The 13,182-nt window shown below is 45.3% G+C and overlaps 1 protein-coding gene across 2 annotated transcripts in view; it reads left to right on the top strand.

Moving 5' to 3' along the window:
- Positions 1-5,435: 5,435 nt before the first annotated feature.
- Positions 5,436-13,182, top strand: part of SPPL2A (signal peptide peptidase like 2A) — a 52,127-nt gene continuing 44,380 nt past the window's right edge. Inside the window, exon 1 of one of the 2 annotated variants that reach the window (XM_081109011.1) lies at positions 5,436-5,656. In XM_081109011.1, coding sequence (XP_080965137.1) covers positions 5,591-5,656 — 66 coding nt within the window. In that variant the 5' untranslated portion in view covers positions 5,436-5,590. The remainder of the gene's footprint in view (positions 5,657-13,182) is intronic. The other variant, XM_081109012.1, reaches the window with a different exon arrangement.

The following is a 13,182-nucleotide window of genomic DNA, read 5'->3' on the forward strand; positions in this document are numbered from 1 at the left end:
AAGCTACAAACAGACCAATTAAATTTAGGATCTGCATGGGGAAAGGAGGATCCAGGCATCCTTATCCTTTAAAGCTCTTCTATGTGATTCTCATAAACAGTCAAGATTGAAAATCGCTACTCTATACTAAAGTAATTCTCTGGAGTGTCCAAGAAAGTCTTTGGGGCTCATGACCAACATTTCATCAGTGTCCCCTGAGTAAAAAACACCGTGCCGTATGAATGATCTAGTGTGCTGGGAGCTCCTCCTTCTACTGCCAACCTAGCAGTTTCCTCTTTTGTAAAATGGAGCCAATATTTCCTGGCCTCTTCCTACCAAATACATTGACTTAAATTATCCAGGTACTCTTTATCCTACCTAATATTTGCAGGAAAATTCATGCATAACAGAGGTATACTCCAAATAAACTTTAACAGCCAGTCCATTAGTAAAGTCATTAAGCAGGAATCTTTTAATCTTCCATTAACCCTCCTATTTTCCTTCACTTCATCCTTGGACTTTGACAAAGAGAAACCATTCTGGCAGAAGAATTATGGCAAACAGTGTTTATACTTTGGACTACAGCAATGACACAGCCTTCTATTTTTCTTCTCCTTTTCCTTTTTCTCTCCTCCTCCTCCTTTTAAATTAAAAAAATTTTTTTTTCAGAGTAATTTTACCCAAACTATAGATTATGTAATTTTTATGATAATCATGTGAGACAGGCAGAACAGGTATTGCTAGCCACCTTTTCAGCTGAGAAAACTAAAGCAGGTAAAGAAAATGCACAAGGAACTGGTATATAACACAGGAAGGAAAAATGCGCATAAGAGTAGCAAGAACAGGAGAACCAAGATGGCGGCATAGGTTAACGCCGGAGTTTGCTGCTTTGAACAACTACTTCAAAAGTGAAACTAAAAGACGGAGGGACATCACCCAGAACCACTGGAACGCTGGCTGAGTGGAAGTCCTATAACTAGGAGGAAAGAGAAACGCATACGGACACTCAGAGGAGGCGCAGTGCTGAAGTCAAATTCTGAGGTGCGGAGTGCGCGGAGTGGGCTGGCGGCGGAGGGCGCGGTTGGCGTTTTCAATCGGGAGGGAGTCGCAGACTCTGAGCTCCAGATACAGGCGAGTCTTTAGGGACCCAGACTCAAACGGGAGAAGCGGGTCTGTCTGGCTCCAGTCAGAGCGAGTGCAGCTTTCTCTCCGAGCTTTGCAGCCATTGCTGGGACTCAGAGAGGCAGAGCCCCTGGGGACAGGACTGAGAGCCACCATAACTGCTCTCTCCAGCCCACCCTGTTGATCCTGTGCGACCCGCCCCGCCCAAGCCCTGCACACAGGCATTTGCCGGATAGCCTCAGGCAAACGCCAGATTAGCACCTCCCTAGAGGACAGAAGTTCTCTCACTGCTGACACAGCTGATTCTCATAGCCACTTGGCCTGGAGGTCAAACCCTCCCTGGAATTAGCTACAACAATCAAGATTTAACTATAAGACCACGAACAAAGACCACTAGGGGGTGCATCAAGGAAGCATAACAAAATGCGGAGACAAAGAAACAGGACAAAATTGTCAATGGAAGATATAGAGTTTAGAACCACACTTTTAAGGTCTCTCAAGAACTGTTTAGAAGCCGCTGATAAACTTAATGAGATCTACAAGAAAACTAATGAGACCCTCGATGTTATATTGGGGAACCAACTAGAAATTAAGCATACACTGACTGAAATAAAGAATATTATACAGACTCCCGACAGCAGAACAGAGGAGCGCAAGAATCAAGTCAATGATTTGAAATGTGAGGAAGCAAAAAACACCCAACCGGAAAAGCAAAATGAAAAAAGAATCCAAAAATGCGAGGATAGTGTAAGGAGCCTCTGGGACAGCTTCAAGCGTACCAACATCAGAATTATAGGGGTGCCAGAAGATGAGAGAGAGCAAGATATTGAAAACCTATTTGAAGAAATAATGACAGAAAACTTCCCCTACCTGGTGAAAGAAATGGACTTACAGGTCCAAGAAGCGCGGAGAACCCCAAACAAAAGGAATCCAAAGAGGACCACACCAAGACACATCATAATTAAAATGCCAAGAGCAAAAGATAAAGAGAGAATCTTAAAAACAGCAAGAGAAAGAAACTCAGTTACCTACAAGGGAATACCCATACGACTGTCAGCTGATTTCTCAACAGAAACTTTGCAGGCCAGAAGGGAGTGGCAAGAAATATTCAAAGTGATGAACACCAAGAACCTACAACCAAGATTACTTTATCCAGCAAAGCTATCATTCAGAATTGAAGGTCAGATAAAGAGCTTCACAGATAAGGAAAAGCTAAAGGAGTTCATCACCACCAAACCAGGATTATATGAAATGCTGAAAGGTATCCTTTAAGAAGAGGAAGAGGAAGAAAAAGGTAAAGATACAAATTATGAACAACAAATATGCATCTATCAACAAGTGAATCTAAGAATCAAGTGAATAAATAATTCGATGAACAGAATGAACTGTTGATTATAATAGAATCAGGGACATAGAAAGGGAATGGACTGACTATTCTTGGGGGGGAAAGGGGTGTGGGAGATGCGGGAAGAGACTGGACAAAAATCGTGCACCTATGGATGAGGACAGTGGGTGGGGAGTGAGGGCGGAGGGTGGGGCGGGAACTGGGAGGAGGGGAGTTATGGGGGGGAAAAAAGAGGAACAAATGTAATAATCTGAACAATAAAGGTTTAATTTAAAAAAAAAAAAAAAAAAGAGTAGCAAGAACAGATTTCAGACGGCCGCGGAGCCAACTTGGAGCTTTACTAGGATAAGGGCCACCATGGTTAGAAGTGAGTATTTAGAAATGAAGTCATCCAGCCATTTTATAAAAAGGGAACATGGAAGTGAAAAGAGACTAGGGTTTGACAGGAGAACTGAGTTCTGGCCAGATCCCACAGCATTTCAAACTCACATCCGAAAGTATTTCCCCTCCCTCACCCATTCCACTACCACCCCCATCTCCTGTGGTGATCTTCTCCCCCATTCCACTACCACCCCCATCTCCTGTGGTGATCTTCTCCCCCATTCCACTACCACCCCCATCTCCTATGGTGATCTTCTCCCCCATTCCACTACCACCCCATCTCCTGTGGTGATCTTCTCCCCCATTCCACTACCACCCCCATCTCCTATGGTGATCTTCTCCCCCATTCCACTACCACCCCATCTCCTGTGGTGATCTTCTCCCCCATTCCACTACCACCCCCATCTCCTATGGTGATCTTCTCCCCCATTCCACTACCACCCCATCTCCTGTGGTGATCTTCTCACCCATTCCACTACCACCCCATCTCCTGTGGTGATCTTCTCCCCCATTCCACTACCACCCCCATCTCCTATGGTGATCTTCTCACCCATTCCACTACCACCCCATCTCCTGTGGTGATCTTCTCCCCCATTCCACTACCACCCCATCTCCTGTGGTGATCTTCTCCCCCATTCCACTACCACCCTCATCTCCTATGGTGATCTTCTCCCCCATTCCACTACCACCCCCATCTCCTGTGGTGATCTTCTCCCCCATTCCACTACCACCCCATCTCCTGTGGTGATCTTCTCCCCCATTCCACTACCACCCCATCTCCTGTGGTGATCTTCTCCCCCATTCCACTACCACCCCCATCTCCTGTGGTGATCTTCTCCCCCATTCCACTACCACCCCCATCTCCTGTGGTGATCTTCTCCCCCATTCCACTACCACCCCATCTCCTGTGGTGATCTTCTCCCCCATTCCACTACCACCCCATCTCCTGTGGTGATCTTCTCCCCCATTCCACTACCACCCTCATCTCCTATGGTGATCTTCTCCCCCATTCCACTACCACCCCATCTCCTGTGGTGATCTTCTCCCCCATTCCACTACCACCCCATCTCCTGTGGTGATCATCCCAATAAATGGCCTAGGGCAGGATCCTGGGACTCATCCCTCCTCTCCTCCATCTCCAAGTCCTCTCAGTTACAAACTTCTACACATCTTTCAGATCCATCTCTTCCTCCCCATTTCTTCTGCCACTGTCTCAGGGCAGGCCCTCACAATGCCTGGCCTGGGTTAGGTTACTACAGTTGTATATCTGGGCCTCCTTCGACTTTGCCTTTTCAGAACATCTGCCACTTCACCTGCCACCCCGAGAGCTTTGGAAAACCCGAAATGGTCTGTCATGCTCTACTTACTATTCATTTACTCTCCACCATCAAGTGGGTGAAGTCTAAAGTCCCAAGCAAACCATCCAATCTTTTTCTGATTTGGTCTCTGCCTTCTTCTTTCACTTCATCGTTCACCACTCATAACTTCAGCCAAGCTCAAGTTTTGCAGTTCTTCCACTGTCAGCTTTGGCTTTGACACTTTCTGAAAGTCTCCCCCTTCCCCTGCCCATTGACTGGCTAAAATTAACCCACCCATCTAGGCTCGGCTTAAGTTGGAATTTTTCCTGGCACCCCTTTTACAGGTTCCTTTGATACTCCCAAAGCATCTCATGCAAATAAAAAACAGAGTCATGATCTGTGTCCCTCACTAAACTGAGCTGTGCGATAGCAGGGAGAGCATCCTATTCAGTGTTTGGTATTGAATATTCATCCAACAAATATTTGAGGACCTACTTTATGCCCAATGTGTAGGTGTAAGAGATATAGCAGTGAAAAATGCAAAGACGCTTCTTGCTATCCATTGGGAGGTGACATAATAAATGAACAAATACATAAGCAAGAGGATGTGAGTGAAACCACTATGCAGAGGATTAAATCAGATGTGACAGTGGGTGGCTGCCTTAGCTTAGCATGTCAGGAAGTTCCCTGTGGGAAGGTGACACCAGTTGGCAAGTGCGCCAGGTATTCTGAGAGAACCAAGGGCATCCCGGTGGCAAACGTGGGCGAGGAGTGAATGTGGGATCAAAGAAGGCAGGGACTGTATTATGTCAACGTTGTCTAGGGCTTTGATTTCTCCCCAAGTGTGATGCGGAGTGACATGAGCTGACTTACACTTTTAAAGAGGCCCCTTTTTAAAGGGGCAGCTACTTAGATGATGGGCTGTCGGGAACGGAAACAGAGCCCAGTTTGGAGGAGAGAGGTAGTGTCCTGGAGAAGGTGGGCGCAGCGGTTCTGGAGAAAGTGCACGGACTTGGAATCCGTGTGTGCCGGTGGCCAGGACCTGCTGGTGGAGCCACAGGTTCGGGCTCAGGGCACCTGGACAGTGACGGGGGCACAGGGCAGCGCCGGGCGACTTCTGGGAGGAGGAGGATCTCGGAAAGTCCCTGGCGTTCCCGGGCGCCGGGGAGAGTTCAGGTCGGGCGTCTGGCAGGAGACACGCCCAGCCCCGCCGGCGGCAGGGAGAGCGGGGCCGGCGGCGCGCGCGGACTTCGGGCTCCACGTGCTCCGCGCGGGGGTTTCCGCGTCCTCCGGGCGTGGCCGGAAAAGGAAGTCGGCGCTACAGCGGCCGCCCCAGCAACAGCGGCGGCCCGGGCCAAGCCCCGCCACCCGCCCGGTCCGGCTCGGCTTCGGAGGCAGCGCCGCGGGACCCCGAGCCTGCCCCGCCGAGCAGCGCCCGCCGCGCCGCCGGGCGCCCAGCACGCCGATGGGGCCGCAGCGCCCGCCGCTCCGCGCCGCGGCCGCCCTGCTCTGGGGCGTCCTGCTCCGGCTGGTAAGGGGGGCGGGCGGCGGGCGGGCCTCCCGGGGCGGGGCTGGGCCCGGCTCCTTCCCCCTCCCCCCGACCCGGCCCGACCTCTCCGCGGCCTGCTCGCTTCTCCCCCGTCGTTCCCTCCCCTTCCCGGTACTCCCCGTCCTCCCAGCCACCGCTTTACCTTCCCCCTCCACCCTCCCGCCCCCCGCTCCCGTCCTAGGAAGCCCTGGAAGTGCCAACCCCAAGAAAGCCCCTGGTGCCACCTTGACCTTGGTGCCTCTCTAGAGGTTTCTGGGCGTTTTTAATCGGCCTCTGAGATTTACCGTCTCGCCTTTCTTACCGCCGCTGCTTAGCTCCTTCCTCCTCGGGAAGAAGGGGAAAAAGATGCCCTCGGTCCCAGGAAGGTCAGCCGTGGTTCCAGGACTGCGCTTGAGTTTCATTGCTCTGATCGGTGTTTTGTTTTGTTTTTCCTCCCGCTGTAGTTCCTTCCTCGCCCTAGGGTTCCTTTGATTCCATTCTGGGAGGTTTTGGTAATAATTTAAAATAACTTTAAAAAGAACATACGAAAGTGGTTTCTAGTTCTCTGCCCAGTTGAAAGGGACAAATATGTGCTCACAAGTTTGTTTTCATACTTAACAGGAAAGTGGTCATGTTTTAAAATTCAGTATCAAACAACGAGCTTCTGTGGGTGGTCAGGAGCCTGTGTTCCGTGGTTCGGTTTTTGTTCCTTGTCGATTTCACTTAGGGAGTTTCAGGTTGGAAACTTTTAGGAGCTTTATTTACACGGAATTTGTAGGGTGTATGCCTATCTAGTTCTTACCATTAGAATGTGCAGCTTCTTTGAAAGAGTGTATTTAAAGGATTACTATTAGTGGATATATTCAATATGGAAGTGGCTTTAACATTTACTAAGAAACCAAAAGCAAAACCTAAAGTGGATGCGTGCCTTTGGTGTATTCATAGTTTGCTAGGCAACATTAGCAACATGAAGAGGTAATGAATCTAAACATTGTTTGTGGGGGGAGTACAATATAAGCACAACAACAAAGTAACAGTGTTAGACTGAACCTTTCAGGGGTTTTGTAATCAGATATGTCCAAAAGGTAACAATAGAGGTAGTATATAAATGCACATAAAACCATAACCTAGATGTAAAACGTGTCTGAGTGTTTTTGCACTCATTGTCATTTGAACTTCTTAAGCTAATTGTAGGAATGTATCTTATATATCACATTCTCACTAATCCTTTCTCAACACAAATTAATAACTAACCTAATAATACATCAATTGCTCATAAACTCACATTAAAATTCTTTTTTTTAACATTTTATTTTATAGTATAATGTTCAGTAAATAAGCAAGATGAAATTCTTATAAAAGCTCTGAGCCCTGGCCGGTGTGCTCAGTGGTTAGAGCATCTGCCCACCCATTGAAGGGTCTTGGGTTCATTCCCTGTCAAGGGCAGGTACCTGGATTGCAGGTTGGATCCTGGCCCGTGTCTGGGTGTGTGTGGGAGGCAACCAATCCATGTGTCTCTTTCACATTGATGTTTCTCTCTCTCTCTCTCTCTCTCTCTCTCTCTCTCTCTCTCTCTCTCTCTCTCTCTTTCTCTCTCTCTGTCTCTCTTTCTCTTTCTTTTTTCTCCCTCCTCCATTCTCCCCCTCTCCCTTCCAGTCTCTCTAAAATCAGTGGGAAAAATAACCTTGGGTGAGGAGGATTCACAAAAAAAACAAAACAAAAAGCTCTGAACCCTCTCAATAGAAAAATGTAAGCAGACTTTTTCATATAATGTTAAGGCCTTACCAAATTTAAAGGTTGTCCTTGCTCTACATTGTAGCTAGCCTATCACTTCCACATTCTAGTTTTTTTTTTAATATATTTTTATTGATTTTTTACAGAGAGGAAGGGAGAAGGATAGTGAGTTAGAAACATCGGTGAGAGAGAAACATCGATCAGCTGCCTCCTGCACACTCCCTACTGGGGATGTGCCCGCAACCAAGGTACATGCCCTTGGCTGGAACCGAACCTGAGACCCTTGAGTCCGCAGGCCGACGCTCTATCCACTGAGCCAAACCGGTTAGGGCCCACATTCTAGTTTTTATTCTTTTTTATTGCGCATGTATGTTTTGTTATATCTTGCTGTATTAATCTTGGATTCTGAACTCCTCAGTCTCAGGGTTATGTGAACTGTGGGAGGAACAAAGTTCCTTTTATCTCCAAGGTTCTTCGGTTTAATAATCAAATAGGCATGAGGCAGATTAGCAAGAGAAAATAACCAACTTTAATGCATACATATGTATGGAATTCCCCATGCACAGTAAATTCAGAGACGGAAAAGGAAAATGTGTGACCTTTGTGACTCAGAGGTTAGAGCATGCACTGAAGGGTCCAGGGTTCAATTCCCAGTCGGGGCACATACCCAGGTTGTGGGTTCAATCCTCAGTTGGGGTGTGAATGGGAGGCAACTAATTGGTGTTTCTCAGTCACATCGATATTTCTCTCTCTCCCTCTCCCTTCTTCTGTCTCTAGAATCAATGTAAAGCATATCCTCCAGTGAGGATTGAAAAACAAGAGGCATTCTGAGTTAGGGATGAGCTACTGTCACTTGGAGGCTTCAAAGAAGCATAGCAGGATGATAAAAAAAGCAGATGTTTAGTAAATAGAAGTTCCTGTTATCTGTGATGATCTCCCATTATGGGCAAGACCTCTAATTGAAGTTCTTCCAGGTAGGCAAGAGAGGGGTAGAAGTTTCTCCTGGCCTACAGGTAAAATTGCCCTTAGTTCAAAACAATCCACATAACACAGAGGCACATCTTGGGGGGGACTAACTCTGAACCCATAGAACCCAGTAACATTCTTTCACTGCACAAATATTTAGTATCTGTTATATGCCAGGCACTGTGCTGGTGACTGAAAAAACTGACAAGAACTTTTTCAATTGTAAAGATCTTTTTCAGTGCCAATCAGTATGATTGGTTTTCTATTTCCTGTTGCTTTCTCAATGGTGTGTTTTCCTCTTGTCTCTTCCTTTAATTTCCTGAAATGATCTAAATTCTCATTCCTTTTTTGAGGAACTCAAATAAATCTAGTACCCTTTTCCTCAGCCAGAGCCCTCCCTCTCTCCCTTCTGCTTACTTACTGGATACCTAGTTCCTTCCCTACAACACTCTCTAGTACTAGTTGTTTGTTTTGTTTCTTACCATTTTCTCTCTGAAGCCCTTGCTTATTTCTCTTCCCCCCAAAATTCAGCCCCAGGTGGCCTCTCTGAGTTCATTTGCATTAATGATGCCAGCTTAATCATTTCATTTCTCCTTTCTGGGCTCTTGACGCTGGCACTGCTGGGCATCTTTCCCCTTAGTCATGTAAGAATATCCTCATCTAGAGGCAGCGCTCCAGAAACTGCTGCTGCATTCTTGTAGAAGAGGCAGAAAATTTAAGGGCTTACCGAATTTAAAAGTTGCCCTTGCTGTAAATTGCACTTAGCCTATTACCCCCACATTCTCGTTTTTATTCTTTTTATTGCCCATGTATATTTTGTTATATCTTACTGTATTAATCTTGGGTTCTGAACTCCTCAGTCCCAGGGTTGTGTGGACTGTGGGAGGAACAAAGTTTCCTTTATCTCCAAGGTTCTTTGGTCTAATAATCAAATAGGCATGAGGCAGATTAGCAAGAGAAAATAACCAACTTTAATGCATACATATGTATGGGAATCCCACATGCACAGTAAATTCAGAGACGGAAAAGGAAAATCCTATATAATAAAAGACTAATATGCTAAGTGTCAGACCATTCGTTTGACTGTTCGACCAGTTGCTATGACATGCACTGACCACCAGGGGGCAGATGCTCTGACTGGTAGGTTAGCTAGCTACTGGGGTCCGGCCAATCCAGACTGGGCTAAATGGGCTGGACATGCCCTAGAGCCCTCCTGCGGTCCTTCCCTGACCCGATCTGCACCGGTGGGGTCCCTCAGCCTAGTGGGGATCTGGCGGAAACCGGCACTCTGACATCCCTCAAGGGGTTCCAGAGTGCGAGAGGGCGCAGGCCCGGCCGAGGGACCCAAAGCATTCTGCTTTGACTTGTAGAATTTAGCATTGGAAAGACCCTTCACATCACGTAGCCTCCTCATCTTGTCTTCTTCAAAACAATGACCTCATTTTGTATATTGAAATCAAGCTACTGCACATCCAGCTATTTTAATGAATTAGAAACCCATTAACCTTAAGTCTAGAATTAAAAAGAGTGCCTTGTAGATAGTTGATTCTTTCTTGGCCTTGCCATTTTCCATTTCACACTCATCTTTCTCCAGTGCAACCCAACTCCCAGCCCCAATGTTTTGACCTTTCTTTCATAGTGTTACTTGGACACAGTCACAATAGTTCTGTTTCAGAGAGAATGAATGAAGTTTTTAGCCTGGATCAGTTTTCTAAAATTGCTTCAAAGTTCTCTGAAGAATCCTGAGTCTTCTTTAAAATGTTTTTTTACAAAAGTTCTGTTCATTTGTTTATATCTTCAGAGATTTTAAAGTGTTATATAGCCACATCTTGAACTTATTGAAATGAAGTGATAATCAGGATCCCCAGCAGAAAAATCTCTTGCCGAAATTTGCATTCCTTTGGTATATTACACCAATTCAAAGAATCTTCTTTAATTCCTTCTCCTCTGCCCTCTTTCAACCTCCTGGGGAACTAGGTGTGTTCTGCTACCCAGGCTATCGGAGCTGCTGTGCTATGGTCTGAACTGTGGCCCCTCGCCAATCCATGTTAAAGCCCTAACCCCCGATGTGATGGTATTTGGAGATAATAGATTTCTATGAGGTCAGAGGGTAGTTCCCTTGTGACCTTATAAAAAAAAAAGACACCAGAGAGCTTGCTGTCTGTTCCTCCCCCCTGCCTCTCCTCCCTTCAACTCCCCTCTCCCCCACCACCATGTGAAGACACAGTGAGCAGATGGCAGTCTGTACAGGCCAGAAGGAAAGCTCTCCATGGAAGCCAACCATGCTGGCACCTTTATCTTGGACTTCTAGTCTCTAGAACTGTGAGAAAATAAATTTCTGTGTAAGCAACCCACTCAATGATATTTTGTTATGGCAACCCAAGCTGACTAAGACAGATTTTGGTACCAGAACCGGGGTGCTATTGTAACAAATGCCTAAACATGTGGAAGCGGCTTTATATCTGGGTAATGGGAGGAGGATAGAAGAGACTTGGGGTGCCTGCTTGAAATGTAGACCCTAAGGGCGGTTCTGGTGAGATGTGTGACAGAAATGAGGAACAAGCATGTCATTGGAAACTGTAGGAAAGGAAATCCTTGTTAAAATGGCAAAGAACTTGGCTGAACTGTGGCCTAGTGTTGTATGGAAGGAAGAATTGTGAACAATGAGATTAGATACTAGCTGAGGAGATTTCTAAGCAAAGTGTTCATGGAGCAGCTTGGTTCCTCTTGACTGCAAAAGGAGAGGAATTGAAGAAGGAATTGTTAAGAAAAAGGAACCAGTGTAAAACTTTAGACAATAAAAAAATAAAAAATAATAAAAGGTAAATGATTCAGGGAAAAGAAAAAGGAACCAGAATTTGAAGACTTGAAAATTCCCAGCCTATCCGCATTGCAAAATATAAGAAAGCTTCTGAGAAGAACAGGGTGTAGCTGAACAACCACTTGATTACAAATTAGTGGGATTATCTGAGCAGAAACACTGCCACTTTGGACTGAAGGAGCTAGAGATGGTGCAAAATGAAGAAAGGTTGTTGGACTTCCTGGATTTGACAGGATGGGATGATGGAGCTATGTGGCTGTAAACTTGCATTATTCTCCAGGAAGAGGGAGAAATGATCCCAAAGGCGATTCAGGGGTCATCAGGGTGACTGCCTCCGTTTCAACAAGCCTTAGGCATCTGCTGGGACCCCTGGGGGCGGGACTCCGCAAAGCCAAAGCAGTGGGGCCATCCCCAGAGTCACGGTGATGCTGCCACCCCATTGGGTCTGAAAGATGGGGATGTTGAGCCAAAAAGGATTATTTTTGAGCCTTAAGATCTAAAGGAATTTGTATTGCTGGGTTTTAGACTTCCTTGTGTCCCATCACCCAGTTCTTTATTCCAGTTTCTCCCTTTTGTAATGGGAATGTCTATTCAAATGCCTGCCCACCCTTGTATTTTGAAAGCACATAGCTTATCTGGTTTCACAGGTTCACATCCAGAGAGGGATTTTGCCTCAAGGTGAATTATAGCTTGAGTCTTCCCATATCTGGTGTAGATATTTAGATTGAGACTTCAGAATGAGTTAGGACTTTAGGGGCTGTTAGGGTAGAATGAATGTATTTTACATGTGAGAAGGACATGAATTTGGGGGGCTAGAGGCAGATGCTATGGACTGCTTTGTGTGCTCCCAAATTCTTGAGTTGAAGTCCTAACCCCCAATGTAATGGTATTTGGAGATTGGGCCATTTGAATGAGATCGTCTGGGCGAGGCCCTTACCATGATTGTTGCCTTGCTCTCCCCTCCCCGCACCCCCCACCACCACCACCACCATGTGAGGACATAGTGAGAAGGCAGCCCATCTACAAGCTAGAAAGAGCCCTTATTGAAATAAACCATGTTAGTACCTTGCTCTTGAATTTTTAGGTTCTGAACTATGAGAAAATAAATTTGTGTTGATAAAGCCACCCAATTTGTAGTATTTTGTTATGGTACCCTGAGCCTAGACATGCTGGTTTTGTCACATTCCTCCTTTAACTTTGAGATTTTCTGCAGTTTTTTGTGTTGTTTTTTTTAACCTTCTCTCTTCTGAGTTATCTCTGTGAATTCTGCATCTCATTCATTGTCTGCTTTGTAAGTCACTGAGAGCTGTGTATCTTCTTCCCAAAATGCAACTCTTCCATATACATCTCCTTTTAAACTCAAACCTTAAAGATTCAGGAAGGTTATGATGTCCTAGATTACATAGAAAGTTAAGAAAAAGTAGACTAGAACCAAGGGATTTTAGGTATTTCTTGATATTTTTTTCACTAAATTCTGTAATAATTATTTTTTTGTGAATGCAAAATAAATCACAAGTCTGGATAAATTTGTGAAGTTACTCATAAGAAAAGGTTTAAAGATAGGAGAAGTCATGTTTATTGTATATTTGATCATTTTTTTTGTTGTTGTTAAAAATCACCTGAAACTGGTTCTGTTTTAAAAAACCTAGACCATAAAGTCTCCAGGCTTAGGACTTTACTCCAAGATACTATTAAGAAAAAAAAATTTTTTTTATTGTGTTAGGCCAGAATTTGCCAAACTTAACCATGCCTTATGGTGTTAAATCAACTCTGATTTGTGCATTTATATTGCCTGCTTAGCCTTTTAAGCATTTGAGTTTGTGAATTCTGGTGTAATTCATAAATTCTCTAACATCTGAGATACATCATTAAGTAGTAAGATTACTTAGGAAAAACCAGGAAGAAGTCTGGATCTACATAGCAAGTAGAAGATAAGCCCCGTGAAGGAGAAATCCTGACTCATTCTCTACTGTCTCCCCTACTACCTTGCAGACTGCAGAGTGTTGAA

Source organism: Myotis nattereri (genome assembly GCF_964212035.1).
Source record: "Myotis nattereri genome assembly, chromosome: 1".
Classification (NCBI taxonomy): domain Eukaryota; kingdom Metazoa; phylum Chordata; class Mammalia; order Chiroptera; family Vespertilionidae; genus Myotis; species Myotis nattereri.